The sequence below is a fragment of the Mesoplodon densirostris genome, chromosome 16 (genome assembly GCF_025265405.1).
Source record: "Mesoplodon densirostris isolate mMesDen1 chromosome 16, mMesDen1 primary haplotype, whole genome shotgun sequence".
NCBI classification, from domain to species: Eukaryota; Metazoa; Chordata; class Mammalia; order Artiodactyla; family Ziphiidae; genus Mesoplodon; species Mesoplodon densirostris.
In genome coordinates, this window is record NC_082676.1 from 22,242,477 (window position 1) to 22,260,177 (window position 17,701).

The following is a 17,701-nucleotide window of genomic DNA, read 5'->3' on the forward strand; positions in this document are numbered from 1 at the left end:
ACAATGCCCCTTGGATAAAGGTACACAGAGAGGAGCACAAGCCTCATCGACGTGTTTTTATTTACCGTACCCTTGATCCTTAAAATGCAGGCACAAAGACCATGACTGTTAATCAGCAGCAGCCTTGCTACCTATCCAGGTTTTTGAACTAACAAATAATTACTGTGCCCGGAAAGGACAGGGGAAGTGTTTATACTGAAGCTAATACCTCCATCCCCTTAGCGCCATTCACAGTTCTGTTTGGACACTGATCTTGCACTTAAGAAGGAAGAGTGGCCCCTAATGAAGCAACACCCAGCATCTTTTCAGTTCTCTCTGCATGTCTTCCCCATCAAGCCTAAGTGCACCCCATAGGGTTTCAGAAGGCTGACCAGGTATGACCCATCTTAGGTTAAAAGATCTGTAAATACAAGGTCTTATGTGTGCTGACTGCAAGTTATGCTCCCTGGGCAAGCTTAAGGCCTTGTTTCAAGAAATTCAGTACAACAGCCAGGGTTTAAATGCATTCTGTGGCATTTTTCATTTTAAGAAAAACAGTTTTGTACAAGTCAAAATACAAAAGTGAAAAGCCAAGGGGTGAGCATGTCTATTCGAATGAAGGATTCGCTAATAAAATCACTTACTCAAACGATTTAAGTTCAAGTATTGCTAGTTTAAATTATTTAAGCCACACCAACTTATATGCAGCTTTTTAAGGGTCAGGATTCTTGTTGCAAACAAGATACACTCAACTGAAAGAAGCCAAAAGACATCAGGCCACTAGAGCAATAGCCTTTCTGTGGTTCCAATGTCTCTTGTCTTTTATTTGATTTTATAAACTCTTGTCTCTAAGGTAGGAGATAGGTTTCCTCTTTTTTTCAACAAATATTTATTGGGCACCTGCTATATGCAAGACACAAAGTTGAACGTGACAGCAAACAGAGGTGAATTTGACATGAATCTGGTCCATTGTTATGTCATTTAAAAAATTACACTGAATTAAAGTTAATTTCATCAAGTAATACATTTACATTAAAAAAAAAAAAAGGACATGAACCTGGGATTAGACATACCTAGATTTAACTCATAAGCATGTACTACCTATGTGACACTAAGTCTGCAGTTCCCAAACTGTGTGCCAAGGTACCTGGGACATCATATTGAATTCACAGGGGACTGCAAGGATTTACAGGATTTACAAGGAAAGCACAGTGACATCGCACATCTGCTGATTAGTGAGCACGTTAACCACTAGCTTCAGGTACATTTCTTTTTTTTTTTTTTTTTTAACATCTTTATTGGAGTATAATTGCTTTACAATGGTGTGTCCGTTTCTTCTTTATAACAAAGTGAATCAGTTATACATATACGTATGTCCCCCTATCTCTTCCCTCTCGCGTCTCCCTCCCTCCCACCCTCCCACCCTCCCTATCCCACCCCTCTATGTGGTCACAAAGCTGCTTCCCACTAGCTATCTATTTTACATTTGGTAGTGTATATATGTCCATGCCACTCTCTCACTTTGTCCCAGCTTACCCTTCCCCCTCCCCATATCCTCAAGTCCATTCTCTAGTAGGTCTGCATCTTTATTCCCGTCTTGCCCCTAAGTTCTTCTGACCATTTTCTTTTCTTTCTTTTTTTTTTAGATTCCATATATATGTGTTAGCATACGGTATTTGTTTTTCTCTTTCTGACTTACTTCACTCTGTATGACAATCTCTAGGTCCATCCACCTCACTACAAATAACTCAGTTTCGTTCCTTTTTATGGCTGAGTAATATTCCATTGTATATATGTGCCATGTCTTCTTTATCCATTCATCTGTTGATGGACACTTAGGTTGCTTCTATGTCCTGGCTATTGTAAATAGAGCTGTAATGAACATTTTGGTACATGTCTCTTTTTGAATCATGCACATTTCTTTTGATGACATCTTTTCTTTGTGAAGCTGGGTTTGGGTGGTTGCTGTGATAAAAGAACTATGTGAAAATCAATGTGGAACAGGAATGAAGATGGTTGCGTTCAATCTGATTCCAAGGTTTTAGAAGTTGTGTAGTACAACTACACAAGAGGCACACACATCTACTGGTAAGTAATTGTGATATTTAAGAATGAAATAAAAAATATATTTTATTTTAATTCATGCATATTATTTTTTTGAACGGCTACTAAAGTCTTAGGACATAAGTATGTATTAAATTTGTTTGGACCTAAATACTTTAAATGGGACTGGTAGGTCCTTTTTGGCATAGAACCCTGTAAAAACAAAATTACTGAGATACTGATGGCACCATAAATTAAGAATGGTCATCTATGACCGAAGTAACATTTCCTGGTCTCAAGTTTCTTTATCTGTAAAATGGAAACAATAAAATAACATCTTCTTTGGAGAGTTACTCTGAGAATTAAATAATATGGAAGTACCTAATACATAATAGTTGCTATAAGTTTTTCTGAGGATTGGGATCAGAAATATCCAGGTTAGAATCTCAGCTCTAACAGTTACCAGCTATGTGAACTTGGCCAAACTACTCTGACTCTCTAACCTGACTGATATCTCTTACGCTGAGTGAAACTGGGCTAGATGGGAAAGCAGGAGACTAATCTTTCATGCCTAACCAAAACCAAAAGTCACCAAGGAAGTTTTATTTCTGTTTAAATCTCAGCCAGAGATGACAGCCTCCAAGCCTGCAAAATACCAAACTGCCAAATTACAAGGACATTTAGTCAAAATCAGGAGGAAGGAGAATTTATTTAGCAGGTATAGTCTCTTGGATTTTGCAAAGTTAGTCAACGGGAGTTGGAGCTTTGGGGGATCTCTTCTATCCAGGAGCCTGGTGATCCTAAATCTTTCAGCTGTCAGAGTAATTACAGAGTCAAGCATAGGTTTGTACTCAGCATGTATTGGCCTTGAATAAAATTAAACTTCACCTTTTTGGGAGCTGCTGCTTTTTTGGAAAGTACAAGACATTTATGCTACCACCCACAGCCAGAAGCTGTAGATTATTTCTGCAGCTCACCTCTGGTACCTGGAACACATGGGGCAGGTTCAGACACAGCTACAGCCCTGGACAATAGTCAAAGCAGATTGTGCCCTACAAAAATCCCATCTCCTGGTCATAAGAGGCTAAGGACTTCGCATCAACCAGTTGTACATGTAGTAATAACATAGCCAATTCTCAATTCATTAGCTCAAGCGCCAAACATTGCAACTGTTTTTGAAGCAATGATTTAATTGAGAAACAAAAAGCAATCTCAATTTTGTTTCTTTGGAAAAGAAAAAAGTTTTGGTGTTATTTTCAATAGTAGACAATATCCTAATAAGTTTGTATTCCCCATTAAAAAGTGAACTATGGTGCAGTGTCTCTCATACTACTGTTATCTGCTTACCTGTTAAACCATTTAATGTAATCCTCCGCAATGGGTTTTATCCTTATTAGCAGCACAAATGAGTGAGGTTTCATTTAGTGAATGAAGAAATCCATGAGTATCTCTGTAAACTGCTAGGCTACCAGTACATAAAGGAGACTCACCAATGTGCCACTCACTTACTCAAGGACTACTGAATAAACAGGGGACAGTTAAATAGCAGGGTTTTATCAAGCAATGTAAACATAAGTACTGTAGGATGAGGGATCTCAGACTTCAGCATGCATCAGAATCACCTGGAGGGCCTGCTAAAACACAGATTGCTGGCTCCACCCCAAGCTGGGCAGATTTAGTGAGTCTGGGGTGGGTTCAATAATTTGCATTTCCAACAAGTTGCCAGGTAATTTTGATGCTCCCCATTGGGAACCACACCCTGACAACAATCAGGAGGAGATACACATATGATGGAGTCCCAGTCCTTGCTCTTAAGGAGTTTAAGGACATTGGGAGAAAGACAAGGAGCACACATAAAAAGAGGAAAATCTGCCAGGTGATGAAGAAAAGATGCTCCATGAGGGTAAGGGTCATACAGTTATAGGCATATGTTACAACCCAGATCTGCTAACTACCAGAAGAGAACCAGTAGGAAAAAAATAAAATGACTGATATTCAGAAAAGAAAGAGGGCAATATGGGCTGGGGGCAAAATAGTGCTATGGAAAGGGTGCATGAAGAAAGTCTGGAGGCTTGGGTTTTCATTCTAGCTCTATCTCTAACTAGCTGCATGAGTTTGAGCAAGGCACTTAATCTCTACAGGTCTTGATTTTTAATTTTTTATCGGCAACAGAACTTATAAAATTCCTTTCAGTTCAAAAAATGATGGAGGCAATGTGGAAGAGTAGGGATTTAAGTTGGTTAATGAAGGTGGTGTATAGTTTAGAATTACATAGGCAGGAGTCATTCCTGGGGGAGGGGGGAACATGAACAAAGACAGACACAGAGGTCAACACTGTTGACCCTTGTTGAGCTTTGCAAAGGGGGTAGGTACAAGAGATGTCTGAACAGTAATAAGGCCAGTGTTTCAAAACTGAGAAATGAAAGGAAAAAGGAAAGAAAAGAAAGATCAGGCCACGTTAAAGGGCCTTGAAAAGTAGGCAGAGATGGTGGGATCTGATGCAGAGGGCAGTAGCATCACTCTAGGAAGGTTCTTAAATAGGGAATGGCATAATGAAAATGGAGTTTTAAATTAGTTTGGGAGCAGTGCGGAACAAACATGCTCACATTTCTGGAGACCAGTGGATCTTAGTGAGGGTCGTACATTTATAATCACAGGTGGAACTTCTCTAAAATACACCGAAGACAGAGGCTTGAGACAGTAAGTCTGGGAATAAGCACTTTCCTAGATTATGAGAAATAAGAGCAAGGCATTGGTTTTAAAGACATGCCTTCTTACTGGCCTCGCCCTTAAGCAGAACCTTCTTTCATTAATGTTCTGGGCAGCACAGGATTTTTCTAAGGGTACTTGCTTACTAGTAAAATAACCAAATAGCATTTTAATGTTTAGATACCCCAAAACCTTGAAAAACTGTTCCAGAGACAGCAACATGGCTATTTATGCCTTGAGGGTTGCATAAACACTATGCCCTTTGCAAGAGTCAAAAGCTTGCAAGACTACCAAATGGACCTCTTTATTACTCTCATAAGGGTAATGGTATCCAAGCCAAACACCCAAAGGTCTCTATTTCCCTTCCTGTTACTAATCCAAAAAAAGACTGGCAAGTTTAAACACCTTTCAAAAGGCAGAAGAGGCCTTACATTCTGGTTTAATGAAGAATCCCTGATTCAGTATCAAGTCTCAAGTAACTCGGAAAAATTGGTCCTGATTTCAAAAAAAAAACTATTGGATTATTTCGTATATTTTGAGGTTAAGGCCCCAATCTATGGCCACCCCATCAACAATTCAGGTCTCTGCCATCTATCCCTACCCCCTTAACTACGTGTTTTACTTTCCTCTCCCCTACTCCTCACCCCCAAAATGTCTCAAGGCTTTGGAGAACAAAGATTTGTTGAATACTGAGGAAAGAAGAAACTGAGGGAGATGTGAAGGTAATTACAAGGGGAAACCAAAGGACATCAAAACTCATGAGAGGAGGTCAAAAGGAAGCTGCAAAAATGACAATGAATGAATTAACCAGACCTGATTTTTCCTGAAAGGAAAGGCGAGGGTGAGGGTGTGTGTGTGGGTAGGAAGTTGCAGTCTACTGAACTATGCATTAAGTTTATACTCTGCCAGCAAATGTGCCCATACCCACTGATGATAATATACAGCAGGCTAGCTGAATATCCTCAAGCCATGTTATATAAGTCTATGTTACAGATTTAATGGGAACAAAGGATTAAATAAGAAGGATTGGGGAAGACCTAGACTGTCAGAGAGGGAGGGAACCATGGGGCATATGATATCTTAGGCAGAATCTTCTTCCTTAGCCCTAACCAAGACAGTGGGGGACAAATCGGACCTGATGCACCTCAGACTTTCTGCATCTCTATGACACTCTGAAGCACAGCAAGGCCAGGACTACTTAAAGAATCATACCAGCTACAAACACGTCTTCCTCTTTCTCACTGAAAAATTGGGAACCCTTGCTTGCCGAGATTATTCCAGTAGCACATAGGCAGTTCCAAACTGCCTTCCACCATATCTTTGGTTAACACTATTCTGAGAAAAGCTCTTACCTCTCCCTTTCCTCATTTACTCTCTGTGACAGCACTAAATGTTAAAAAGATGGTCAAAAGGACTATGCTAAGAAGAGAATGAATAATCCAACAGAAATATGAACAAAGGATGTAAACAGGAAGCTAAAAGAGATGAATACAAATGGCTAATAAACAACTGAAAGCCAATACACTGTCCTCGATTTTAAAATTCCAAATTAAAATGAAATACCCGTTTTCACTTATCAGATTAACAAAATTTTAAGTTTGGTAATACCCAGTGTAGGTAAGGGAGACAGACCCTCTCAACTATTAGATTTTGCAATATCTACCAAAAATGTTAATGTGCATACACTTTGACCTATCAATTCTATTTCTAGGAACTTATCCTACAAATAAACTAACACTAGCATTCAAGGAAAAAAACATGTGCATGTGTACATGGGGATATTCACTGCAGCACTGTTTTAACAGTGAAAAACTATTATAGACAGGAGAATGGTTAAATTGACTTTGGCACAACGGTAAAATGGAATACTAGGCAGCCATGAGTTCAGCGAAAAGATCAACTTGCAAAAGAAAATAATGTATAATTCTATTTGTGAAACACACACAAACACACACACACTCACATACTCCTATTTACACAGAAAATTTCTGGAAGGATAGATAAAATATTGTTAACAGAGGCTGTCTCTGAGAAGTGGAACTAGAAGGAATCAGCAGAGGAGGACTTTTATTTTCAGTATAAACCTTCTGTACCACATGAATTTGTGTTGACAACATGTTTATATTATTTTCAGGGGCATTAAAGGGTACTTTTAAAACAAACAAAAGAAGAGAAGCAAAGAAAGAGGCAAGAGTTGCCAAAAGATTCCCAAACTAGATCACATAGCCTAGGAATAACAACCTGTGCCGATGACCCAGCATGAGCTGTGCCCAGAGCAAAGAGAGGTTTGAGCTACAGTCCCACAAAGCCAAACTTACCTTCAGCCTCTTCAGCAGCCACTGCAGAAGACCCTGCTGGGCAGCCTCTGTGCACATCTCAGGCCGGAACTCAGCCATGTTCTCCACAATAGCTGAAGGGAGACAGACACCAGTAATGTGGGAGGGCAACTTTGTTTCCATCTTCAACAAGCTTGCTTCCCATGACAGACATTTTATTCCTCTTTCCACTTCCCTGTATTCCTCCCAGCCAGATGCTGTGTTGTCATTTTCAGATTAACCAGGGAGATGCTATGTTTTTTTTTTTTTCTTCAAGTTATGTGACAAGTAAAACTCATAACTGAATGTGATGGAATTCAATAAAGGAATAGTGAAAGATTTTCTTTGTTAACAGGGAACAACACTACAGCAGAACACACAAAGGTGTGAATATCTGCCTAAGAAGGCCCTCTTAATCTCACTGTACTAGAGTCCCTGAGACCTGTGACTAAAGAAACAGGGGGCTAGGCAGAAGCCTTAAGGAAAAATCAGGGGATGAATTCAGAGCCTCTTCCTCTCCTGATTCATCCATTTTCAGATCTCTTTCTCTGGATACTGCATCATCTTAACTGAACAAAATAATGTGCATAGAGGGGAAAGACCATGCTGGCAGAGGTAACCGTCAGGTACTCAGAAGCAAATATAATTGGTCCTGCTATCTCCTACAACAACCAAATTGCTGTTTAATGGAAAAATTTTAAATGAGGAGGCAAAAAAAAAGTGATTGTATGATTATGATGCTAAAAAAAAGGACATTAAAAAAAAGAACCCCAAACCTGTAGTCTCATTCTATTGCATCCAGTGCTTTCCTTCCTTCAGGGCTCCACCCGCTCCCCATCCCAGGATATGTTATTATCTATCATAAAGCGGATCGGAGTTCTGTGCTCTTTAAGCACAACGCCCAGCGGGTCTGAGTCTTGAAGAGAAAGGGCTGAAGAAAGCACTACACCTCCTATCTGCTTCCTCACTCACGCCAGCCTCACCAATGGCAAGTTAAAGAATGACCAGGCAGCCCCTCAGGGAGTGGATACAGAGCTGTGGCAGCAGAGCAGCAACGAGACCCCTGAGAGATGAAGATCATTTTAATCGCTTAATTACTGTCTCACATTTTCTAAGAAATCAGCTCATTCATTTTAATCTCCAATGCCTTTATCTTATTCTGCGTACACTTTAGGTGGCTTTCTGTTGTCCACTAGGATAAAATCCAAACATCCTGCCAGGGTTTAGAAGGTCTTCCATAATCTGGACAAACTTACTCCTCCAGTCCCATCTCCCACCATACCTACCTCACACTGCCACAGTACATTTCTAGTCTTCCCCCAAAACCCTTGCCCATTCATGGCTTTACAAATGATACTGCCCTGCCCGTCTCACATTTCTCCGTCAAAATGCCCCTGTCGGGACTTCCCTGGTGGCGCAGTGGTTAAGAATCTGCCCGCCAATGCAAGGGACACGGGTTCGATCCTTGGTCCGGGAAGATCCCACGTTTGTTGCGGAGCAACTAAGCCCGTGTGCCACAACTACTGAGCCCGTGCGCCTAGAGCCTGTGCTCCACAACAAGAGAAGCCACCGCAATGAGAAGCCTGCACATTGCAACGAAGGGTATCCCCCGCTCGCCGCAACTAGAGAAAGCCCGCACGCAGCAATGAAGACCCAACGCAGCCAAAAATAAATAAATAAATGAATAATTTTTAAAAAGCACCTGTCTTCATATTCAGCCCTAATCAGCTACCTGCTCCTACCCACCAATTTGGAGCCCCTTCCTCTTCACTTCCACAGTGCTCCCCACTATTACCATTTGTCACCCTGTATTACCTTTACTTTCTGTTCAAGACTTTCCCATCAGTCTGCCTCTTAAGAAGAACTGTACCTAATTCATCTTTAATTTACCCAGTGTCTAGAACAGTGCCTGACAAACATCGGATGCTTAATAAGGGAAAGAGGGATGAATCTCCTGAGCTGTCGGTAAGGGACCAAGTTGAAAGTAGAGAGAACTTCATAGACTGCCAGGCCGGTGCTTTTTCCGTTACATCAGGCTTTTTTTTTTTTTTTTTGCGGTATGCGGGCCTCTCACTGTTGTGGCCTCTCCCGTTGCGGAGCACAGGCTCCAGACACGCAGGCTCAGCGGCCATGGCTCATGGGCCCAGCTGCTCCACGGCATGTGGGATCCTCCCGGACTGGGGCACGAACCGTGTCCCCTGCATCGGCAGGCAGACTCTCAACCACTGCGCCACCAGGGAAGCCCCATCAGGCTCTTTTTACTAACTGTCAGTTAAGACTTCTGATACTCTTTCTACTCAGCAAAATTCAGCATTAGGCTAACATATGGCAATGCCAAATTCTGGCTCTAGACTAGAGCCAACCCCCAAATCACAGATTGTTGTGTTCTCCCTTCTCTTACTCCCTAGGTGCCATGTCTTCCTCCTTCTTTATGATAATCTTCACAGTAGAGAGCATAAAACTATAAGAGAAATCTGTGCTAGACACAAAGGAGCTGGAAGAAAATCTAATCTCATCAAAATTTCTACTTCTGCTGGGCCTTGTTCATTTCTCAAGCTCTGCTTACCGATATGTCACCTTTGGTTTTATAAGACAGTGACCAGTGATAAAGAGAACTACCCCAAAGCACAATTTTAAATAGGCTATTGGTTCAGCAACTTTGCAGGGGGAAAGACTGGAGAGACTCAAGGAGAAGGAGGAGGAGGGGAAATATTGCAGAGGAATCCACTTAAATGAACATATGATAAAGGGGCAGCCAAGTTAACAGCAATATTTCAACTCACAGTTTACACGGCAAAGTACACATAAGAAGCAAAGAAATACTAACTCTTTTTCAAATAAAATGTCCTATAAAGGTACAAGCATACCTTGGAGGTATTGTGGGTTTGATTCCAGACCACTGCAATAAAGCGAATATCACAATAAAGCAAATCACATGAATATTTTGGTTTCCTATTATATATAAAAGTTATGTTTACACTATACTGTATGTAGTCTATTAGGTATGCAATAGCATTATGTCTAAAAAAATGTACATACCTTAATTTAAAAATACTGTATTAGTATATAATGCTAACTATCATCTGACAATGCAGGGTTGCCATAAACTTTCAATTTGTAAAAATGTAATATGTGCAAAGCACGATAAAGTACAATAAAATGAGGTATGCCTGTATACAGTTGTTCAAAAGTTTGTAGTTCCACTGAAGGGAAATGTGAAGAAGAACCAACAGAAGGGGATTCAAAAATTGTAAAATAAACACTTTCCAAAGCAAAAAAAAAAAAAAAAAAAGAATTCATCCTGCATAGACTTCATCCTAACTTTTGGAGGCAAAGGCAAAGGCCTGCTCAAAGAAGCCAGCAGTTTCTGTCCAGGAATGATTTCTGCTTTTATTACCGCAAGCCAAACCAAAGCAGCAGTTATATGAAATCTACACAAGGGTCTTCATTTCTGAAAAGGCAGTTTGGGAGCAGAAAAAAGGAAAACCCTCCTGCTGTTGACTCTATAATGAAGGAGGAAGGAAATGAGTACCAAACCCCAAAACAAACACAAAGAAACTCAGAGGATGCTGGCACCCTCCCCCTTACCCAGAGTGTTGTGGACGCCGTCTGCCTCTTCTTTCACAGACTCATCCAGACGCTCCAGATTCTGCACAAGCAGTGCTACCACTTGCCCGTCCACCTGCAGCAACATGGGAGCAAAAGGAGAATGGGATACATGTCACAAACAGTCTCCAAAATGTTGTCATTCCCATACTCCTCTACTGAATGAACAAAGTAAACAACCTGCCACTTATGGTTTACAGTATGCTCTCCCATCCCAATACCTCTTTTGAGGCTTGAAGTGACTCTGAGGCAAAGAAGGGAAGGCATCATTACCCCTAACTTTAGATGGAAGCTTAAGGGGACAAGGTAAAATTCAAGGTTACATATTTAACTGAGTGACAGACCAGCACTTGAACCTAGGCCTCTGCAGTCAAGTCCTGTGCTCTTTCTACTTCTATGCGGTATTTAAACACCTTACAAAAATGCCATCTTAAGTCAAGTCACAAGTTCATTCAAGTCAAAAGCACATTTCTAGACCACAGCACCAAGAGATATTCAGTTGGGAAGTTTACTTGCCATATTTACACTGACATCAAAATTTAGGGTTAAACTCAAAATATTCCTAAGTTTCTACATCAAGCTTTTATGAAACTATTACTTTCGAAGAACTTCTGACTCCTTCTCGAAAAGAATATTAACAGAATAAAATACCTTATGTTTGTATTACACATAATGCATAAGAAAGCAATTACATTTCTCTTATTTAATTTGATTCACATAACACTTATGGGAAAATTTTAGTAGCCACATCATATAGATGATATTCAAGAGATTAATGACTTAGCCAAGACCACACAGCTACTAAGCAGTGGCAGCAGAAGCAAAAACCAAGCTTCCTTCTTAGGTGAAATCATGCTTACACCGCTTCACACTACCTTCTGGCACAATGTGTGCCCTTATAGAGACTGCCTTGGGGAACCCTGAGGCACACCAAGGAAGATAACTAAGTAAACACCTAATAATCAAGAAGTGATTATCTATCTGGTAATACATTTCTAAGTCACAGCCAATAAGTAAACCTATACTGGAAGATAAGATCTGCTGCATACCCATGGTATATCCTCTCTCTCACCACCTCAGTTTCGTCACTTAGGAAATGGGAAAAAGTTGTAAAGATTAAATGAAGTTATATGGCATACTTTACCCCGGGTCTGGTTCAAAAATTAAGTAGAGAGTTTGAATCTAGCCCTCTACTTCTTCTGATACCTGATTATGCACTGTTCATATCTCCCACGGGCTAAGAAAAACTCAAATTCTTTGAAGGAAGGCACTGCACCCTCATTTATCTTGGTACACTCCTCAAAGTCAAGTGCAATACTATACATTCAGTAATTTTGCTAAATTTAAATAAACTGACAAAACACTTTATTTTGTGTACTGTAGTCATATTTTTTGTTTTGTTTTGTTTTGCGGTACACGGGCCTCTCACTGCTGTGGCCTCTCCCGTTGCGGAGCACAGGCTCCGGACGCGCAGGCTCAGCGGCCATGGCTCACGGGCCCAGCCGCTCCACGGCATGTGGGATCTTCCCGGACCGGGGCACGAACCCGCGTCCCCTGTGTCGGCAGGCGGACCCTCAACCACTGCGCCACCAGGGAAGCCCTGTAGTCATATTTTTATATACATTGCTCCATTTACTCTCATGTAATCCTCACAACTTTTACAGGTGAGAAAAACAAAGGTCCAGAGATGTTAATTAGCCTGGTCAAAGTCACAAAGCTTGTGGCAGAAGTGACCAACTCCGAGACTATTTTTTCCCATCATATCCTGTCACTTCAATGAGGGGAAAAGAAAGGAGAGAGAAGGAAATGATCTCACTCCACTGATGCCTCCTGAACACTTGCATATAAGGCACTCTATGGACAATTCAAACTGAGCCTGAGGATGGAACAATGGCAAGAGGGACAGATCTTCAAAGAAGGCCTCTTTACTCCTTCTGGGTGAGACTTAAGGGAAGCATCTGGATGGGGGAAAAGCTGAAGTTGTTGACTAATTTGGGATACCTGAATCACGAATGAAGCAGATTTTTCTAGGCTCTCCTTTATGCCCTGGTGTGAGAAGCAATGAAAGACACTAGTTGCAGATTGGAGGGGATACTGATGCCAGAATTGAGAACTCCTGTAAATATGAGAAAGAGCTGTTTCCCTCCCTTGTATCAAGGAGATATACAGTCTTGCTCTCAAATCTCACAGCCAGCAAGAGCGTCACCGAAGAAATCCACTGCAATATCTTCTTTAATTAATTGGACAAGTGGGGTATGTGAGAGAAAACAGAAAAACATCTGGGGGAAAAACATGAACCATATCACAGTTTGTTTTTCCCTAAATCACCCTGATTGACTTATAATCTCCCTGAATCCTAAAGCAGCGGACACTGCAACTCCGCTCGGTATCACACTGCTTGTCGGTTCTGCAAACTGCCTCACCGGTTTCAACTGCTTATTGATGCTTTATGTGCATTGTCCCCCCGTCCCCTTGATTCTTAGTTATGTTACCCATGGTCTGCTGTCTGGAGAGTGGTGGGGACAGTGGCAGTAAGCGACACATTCAAATCCCAGAACTGAATGGTTATTGGTAATGGGTGTCTGGCTGGAGGAAATCTTTTTTTCTTGCTACAAAAATCTAACTTCTAACAGACAGCCTTTTTAAGCTTGCAAAGTGTGAAACTTCATGTTTAGCTGGGTTAAATGCAATTTTATCTGACTGCAGGAGGGTCAAAGCAGTCAAAATACATTTAGCTGAGAAAACCCTCAGGAAAACATTTATATTATGCATAGCTCCAGATATCATCTAGTAAGAAGCACAAATTAGCATTCTGTCCCTCTAAACCCTTGGGTCTACCACCGTCCTGACTGTTTTGGACCTGTGACTAACTCTGAAACTAAAACCAAATCCTGCTTAGGGATTAAAGCATCAGCTAGAGTAACCCTGGCCTTGGAAATCATGACTGTCTTAAGCCTGATGTTTTCTGATAAGTCATTGGCTTTTTCCGCTTGTTACCAGGTCTCCGAAACAATACTCCACCAGGCCCTACTGAGACAGGGTTCAAGGGCATGATCAGTCATGTTTTTCCACTTGACCAGAGAGGGTAGATACAAGAGACGATGAGGAAATAAAAAAGGGATAGATGAGGGGAGATGAGAGGGTTTGAAGGATTCCTTTTCTACCGTGCACAATCTGCTAACAAGGTTTCTCAAGAGTTTGACTGGAGTTTTTCTACCTACTATGAGTTCTGGAAATTTCATATTTAAAAAACAATAATAAACCCTCCCCCTGCCCTACACACCCACCCACTGAATCTTGACCAAGCAATGAGTTTTGAAAATACACAGAGTAATGTGGTCATAATGTAAAACTCAGGCCTGCTGCAACCTAATATATTCTAGCTTCCACTCTTGCCCCTCCAATCCATTATCGACGCAGCTCCCAAGAGTGGTCTTCTGAAAATGTTAGGTCAGACTATGTTACTACTCCCCTGCACACTGGCAATCCCACCCGAACTTACTACAAGGCCTACAAAGCCCAGTGTGGTCTGGCCCTGACGGTGCTCTCTCCCTTCACCCCAGCTGTGCTCCAACAATACCGGCCTTGTTTTTGTTCCTTGAGTATGTCAAACTCATTCCTTGCCCTTGGTCATTCTGAATGGCTGGCTTCTTCTCATCACCCAGAACTCAGGCCTTTCCTGACTATCTAATTTGATGTGATTCTCCAGTTGCTCTACAGGACATCATTCTATGTTAATTCTCTATGTAACAAGGAGTCATTACCTGTTTTCTCGTTTACTAATTTACTGTTTCTCCCGACACTAGAATACGAGCTCCACAAAAACAGACTTTGTCAGTCTTGCTCACTGCTACATAAGCAATTCTTAGAATCCAGAACACACTAAGCATTCAATAAACAATTAGTGAAATGAATGACCCAATGAATTCTGCTTGAGAACAAATACAGATGAAGGTGAGGACGTGAACAGACATGGGAAGGGATAAAAGTGGTAGCACCCAGAAATTTACATAAGTACCCTTAGAACAACCAAAAACCTGCCAACTTCAGCCTCACCTGAGCAGCACAAATGCATTGCCACCAGCTCAAGCTTCAAAATTTAAGTAGGGTTAACTGAGGGCAAGAATGGGTATAGGGCCATCTCCTGGCCCTCCACATCAAAGCCACACTGGAAAACTATAGTAAGTGGTGGCTCCCAGCCACATTTCCACCTCCTCTGGCTGTGACCCCTCCAAGCACCCTCACATGGAAGACTCCCTACAGGGGCCATGGCCAATACCTACAGCTCTGCCGCCCCTCCTGGTTCTTCCCCATCAGAAGGGATGGCTCTCTCCTCCTCATTTCCAAAGAAGCTTGCATCTCTCACAGTCATTCTTAATGCTCTGCCTTGTATTATCATCATTACTTATTTCATCCTCTTTTTTTTTTTTTTAAACTAAACATCTATCCCCCCATGTCTCATTTAGGTCCACACCCTTCAGGTGTTTTTGGGTATTTGTTCAAAATGTTTCTTGAACATTTGCTGAAATGAAAAAAAAAAATGTTTGTTGAAGTCAACAAACATTCATAAACATTTCGCTGTGTGGCATGTGATATATATCGTTTTAACTTGACATTTACTAAGTACTTAATATGTCCCAGACATTTATACCATTATTAAGACAATGGCCACCATTTATTGGGTGTTTACTCTGTGCCAGACACTGTTCTAAAGATCTACTAAGTATCTCATTTATTCCTCACTTCAGCTCTATGCAATAGGCACTACTGTTATCCCCATTTTACAGCAGAATCAACTGAGTACAGAGAGGATAGGTAACTTTCTCAAGGTCACACAGATGGTAAGTGACAAAGCCACCACTTTGGCCACTCCCCTGATCGGGATCACATCTCAGGGAAGACAAACTTAAAAACAGTGCCAGGATATACACAGTGGTAGGGGAACACAAATTCTGCTGAAGTGATGAGTCTGAAAAAAACTCAGGAGAGATAAGGTTTAAGTGAGGCTTTAAAGAATGAGGAGGGGTATTCCAGATAGCCCGGGGAAGCAAGCCTTGCCAAGCTGAAGGCAGATGTGAGCAAAGGCATGGGATTGCCAAGCACATGGCAAATTTTGGGACTAGTAGGGAAATGACTATAGTCTAATCATGACTCTCAAGGAGTCCAATGTCTTCTTCAGAGAGGCATGCCATGCCAAAGAACTGCCATCAAAGCAAATACCCTGAGTTCCCGCTTTTCAGAAAAGAGTCTGTTTTCCAGGCTACCAAATCAACTTGTTACAAAGCACAAATATTTGCCTTTTGCATAAGTAATAGCAGTGGATATAAACCAAACTTTAAACCCCAAAGATCCCTGAGAATACCAGGACAGCACTCTCTCCCCACAAATGTGCTATTCTATTGCTTAGGACTTCCAGATGAGAAAACGACCAAGGCAATAACTGCAAACTGAACGTCACAATAAATTCTACTACATGTCCTCTAGCCTCTGCTCATGCAATTCCAGGCCTCCAATATTGGCCCCAAATTAAAACTACGAAGACAACTCAACCCTTGTAATATGAGAATACTTATCAAACTTCTTCCTGAATGCAGCACAAGGGTAGAGAAAAAACAGATGAAGACCACCTACCAGTTCTGCTCTCTGATATTTACTGATGGCTCCTGACTGGCTGCAGATAAGCAAATAATATATGGGAGTCTAGAAATGTTCAACTGTTTGTGATTCACACCAGCCCCACCAGTATAAAGCTGTAAGAGTCAAAATCTTAAAATAATATAACAATAAAGAAACTAAACAAAACAAACAGAAGACCCTGTATAGCAGCTACCTAATGGCTCCCCAGACTGAGGATGAACTGTCTCTTCCCCAAAAAACAATAAAATCTACAAGATCCAGCTTTCATTGGTGGGCTTGGCAACACAGAAAACACAAAGGGGGCTTTTGTGTGAATTGCTGTTTCTGGGTACGTTTTACAGGCAGCAGACCAGCTAGTTGTTCCTGTCTTGTTTCCTCTATTCACACAGGCAAAGGATGTTAATTAAAATCAGCCCAGAGTCCAGGCAGGAAGGCTCACTCAGGGCCACTGTAATTAACCTCTGAAAGGTAAGACTACACAAATGACACTGTGGGGACATGGAGAAGGAGCAAGTGCCACAGCCTTCCTTCAGATGCTCCTCCAAACAAAAGGACACCCTGACATCGCCCTTTTCTGTCTGCACAGTGGTTCAAAGGAAAAATAAAGGTCCTGAATTCTACAAAAGTGGCAGTTGGCTCTAGGAAGGAGCTTGAAAGAAAAATGCCCATAGAAATTTTCATCATACTCAGTCACAAATGGCCCTGCTGGACTCCAGCCTCGCTCTCTGTAAGAGACAGTCCTTCATATCCAGTGGGTTCACAGCCCCTTCATTCACACCAAATGGTAGCTGTGAGCAAGGCACATGGGAAATTTCTTGTGTCAAGAACCTCAAGAGAGGGGGCTTCCCTGGTGGCGCAGTGGTTGAGAGTCCGCCTGCCGATGCAGGGGACACGGGTTCGTGCCCCGGTCCGGGAAGATCCCACATGCCGCGGAGCGGCTGGGCCCGTGAGCCATGGCCGCTGAGCCTGCGCGTCCGGAGCCTGTGCTCCGCAACGGGAGAGACCACAACAGTGAGAGGCCCGCGTACCGCAAAAAAAAAAGAACCTCAAGAGAGAAAGGGTGAGGAGGGGGTGGGGAGTGTAGCAGTGGGGTCTCAGAATCATTTGGGGCCCTCGTCCCAGCCATTCTGATTCAGCAGGTCTTGGATGGGGCCAGAAAGCAGCCTAACAAGCACCCCAGGTGCTTCTAATACAAGTGGCTACATGGACCTTTTACTTATCAACATTCTTAACCAGAGAGAAAAGACCAGACAGCAGAAGACAACAGAAAGGATGGAAAATCAACAGAAACTTGAGGAGGGTGATGGCTTGGTGGGTGGACAGAGCTCCACAGGCAGTAGCAGGGTAAGAGGCTGGAGAAGAGTCACTCCTGCCACTGGCCAGCTGTGGGGCCCTGGGGCCTCTCCCATGCC

General features: G+C 42.0%; 1 protein-coding gene across 1 annotated transcript in view; it reads right to left on the bottom strand.

Moving 5' to 3' along the window:
* The window catches only part of CTNNBL1 (catenin beta like 1), a 158,666-nt gene that overhangs the window by 85,102 nt on the left and 55,863 nt on the right, over positions 1-17,701 (bottom strand). The window contains exons 6-7 of the mRNA XM_060120252.1: positions 10,635-10,728; positions 7,050-7,141 (exon numbers count right to left, since the gene is read on the bottom strand). Coding sequence (XP_059976235.1) covers positions 7,050-7,141; positions 10,635-10,728 — 186 coding nt within the window. The remainder of the gene's footprint in view (positions 1-7,049; positions 7,142-10,634; positions 10,729-17,701) is intronic.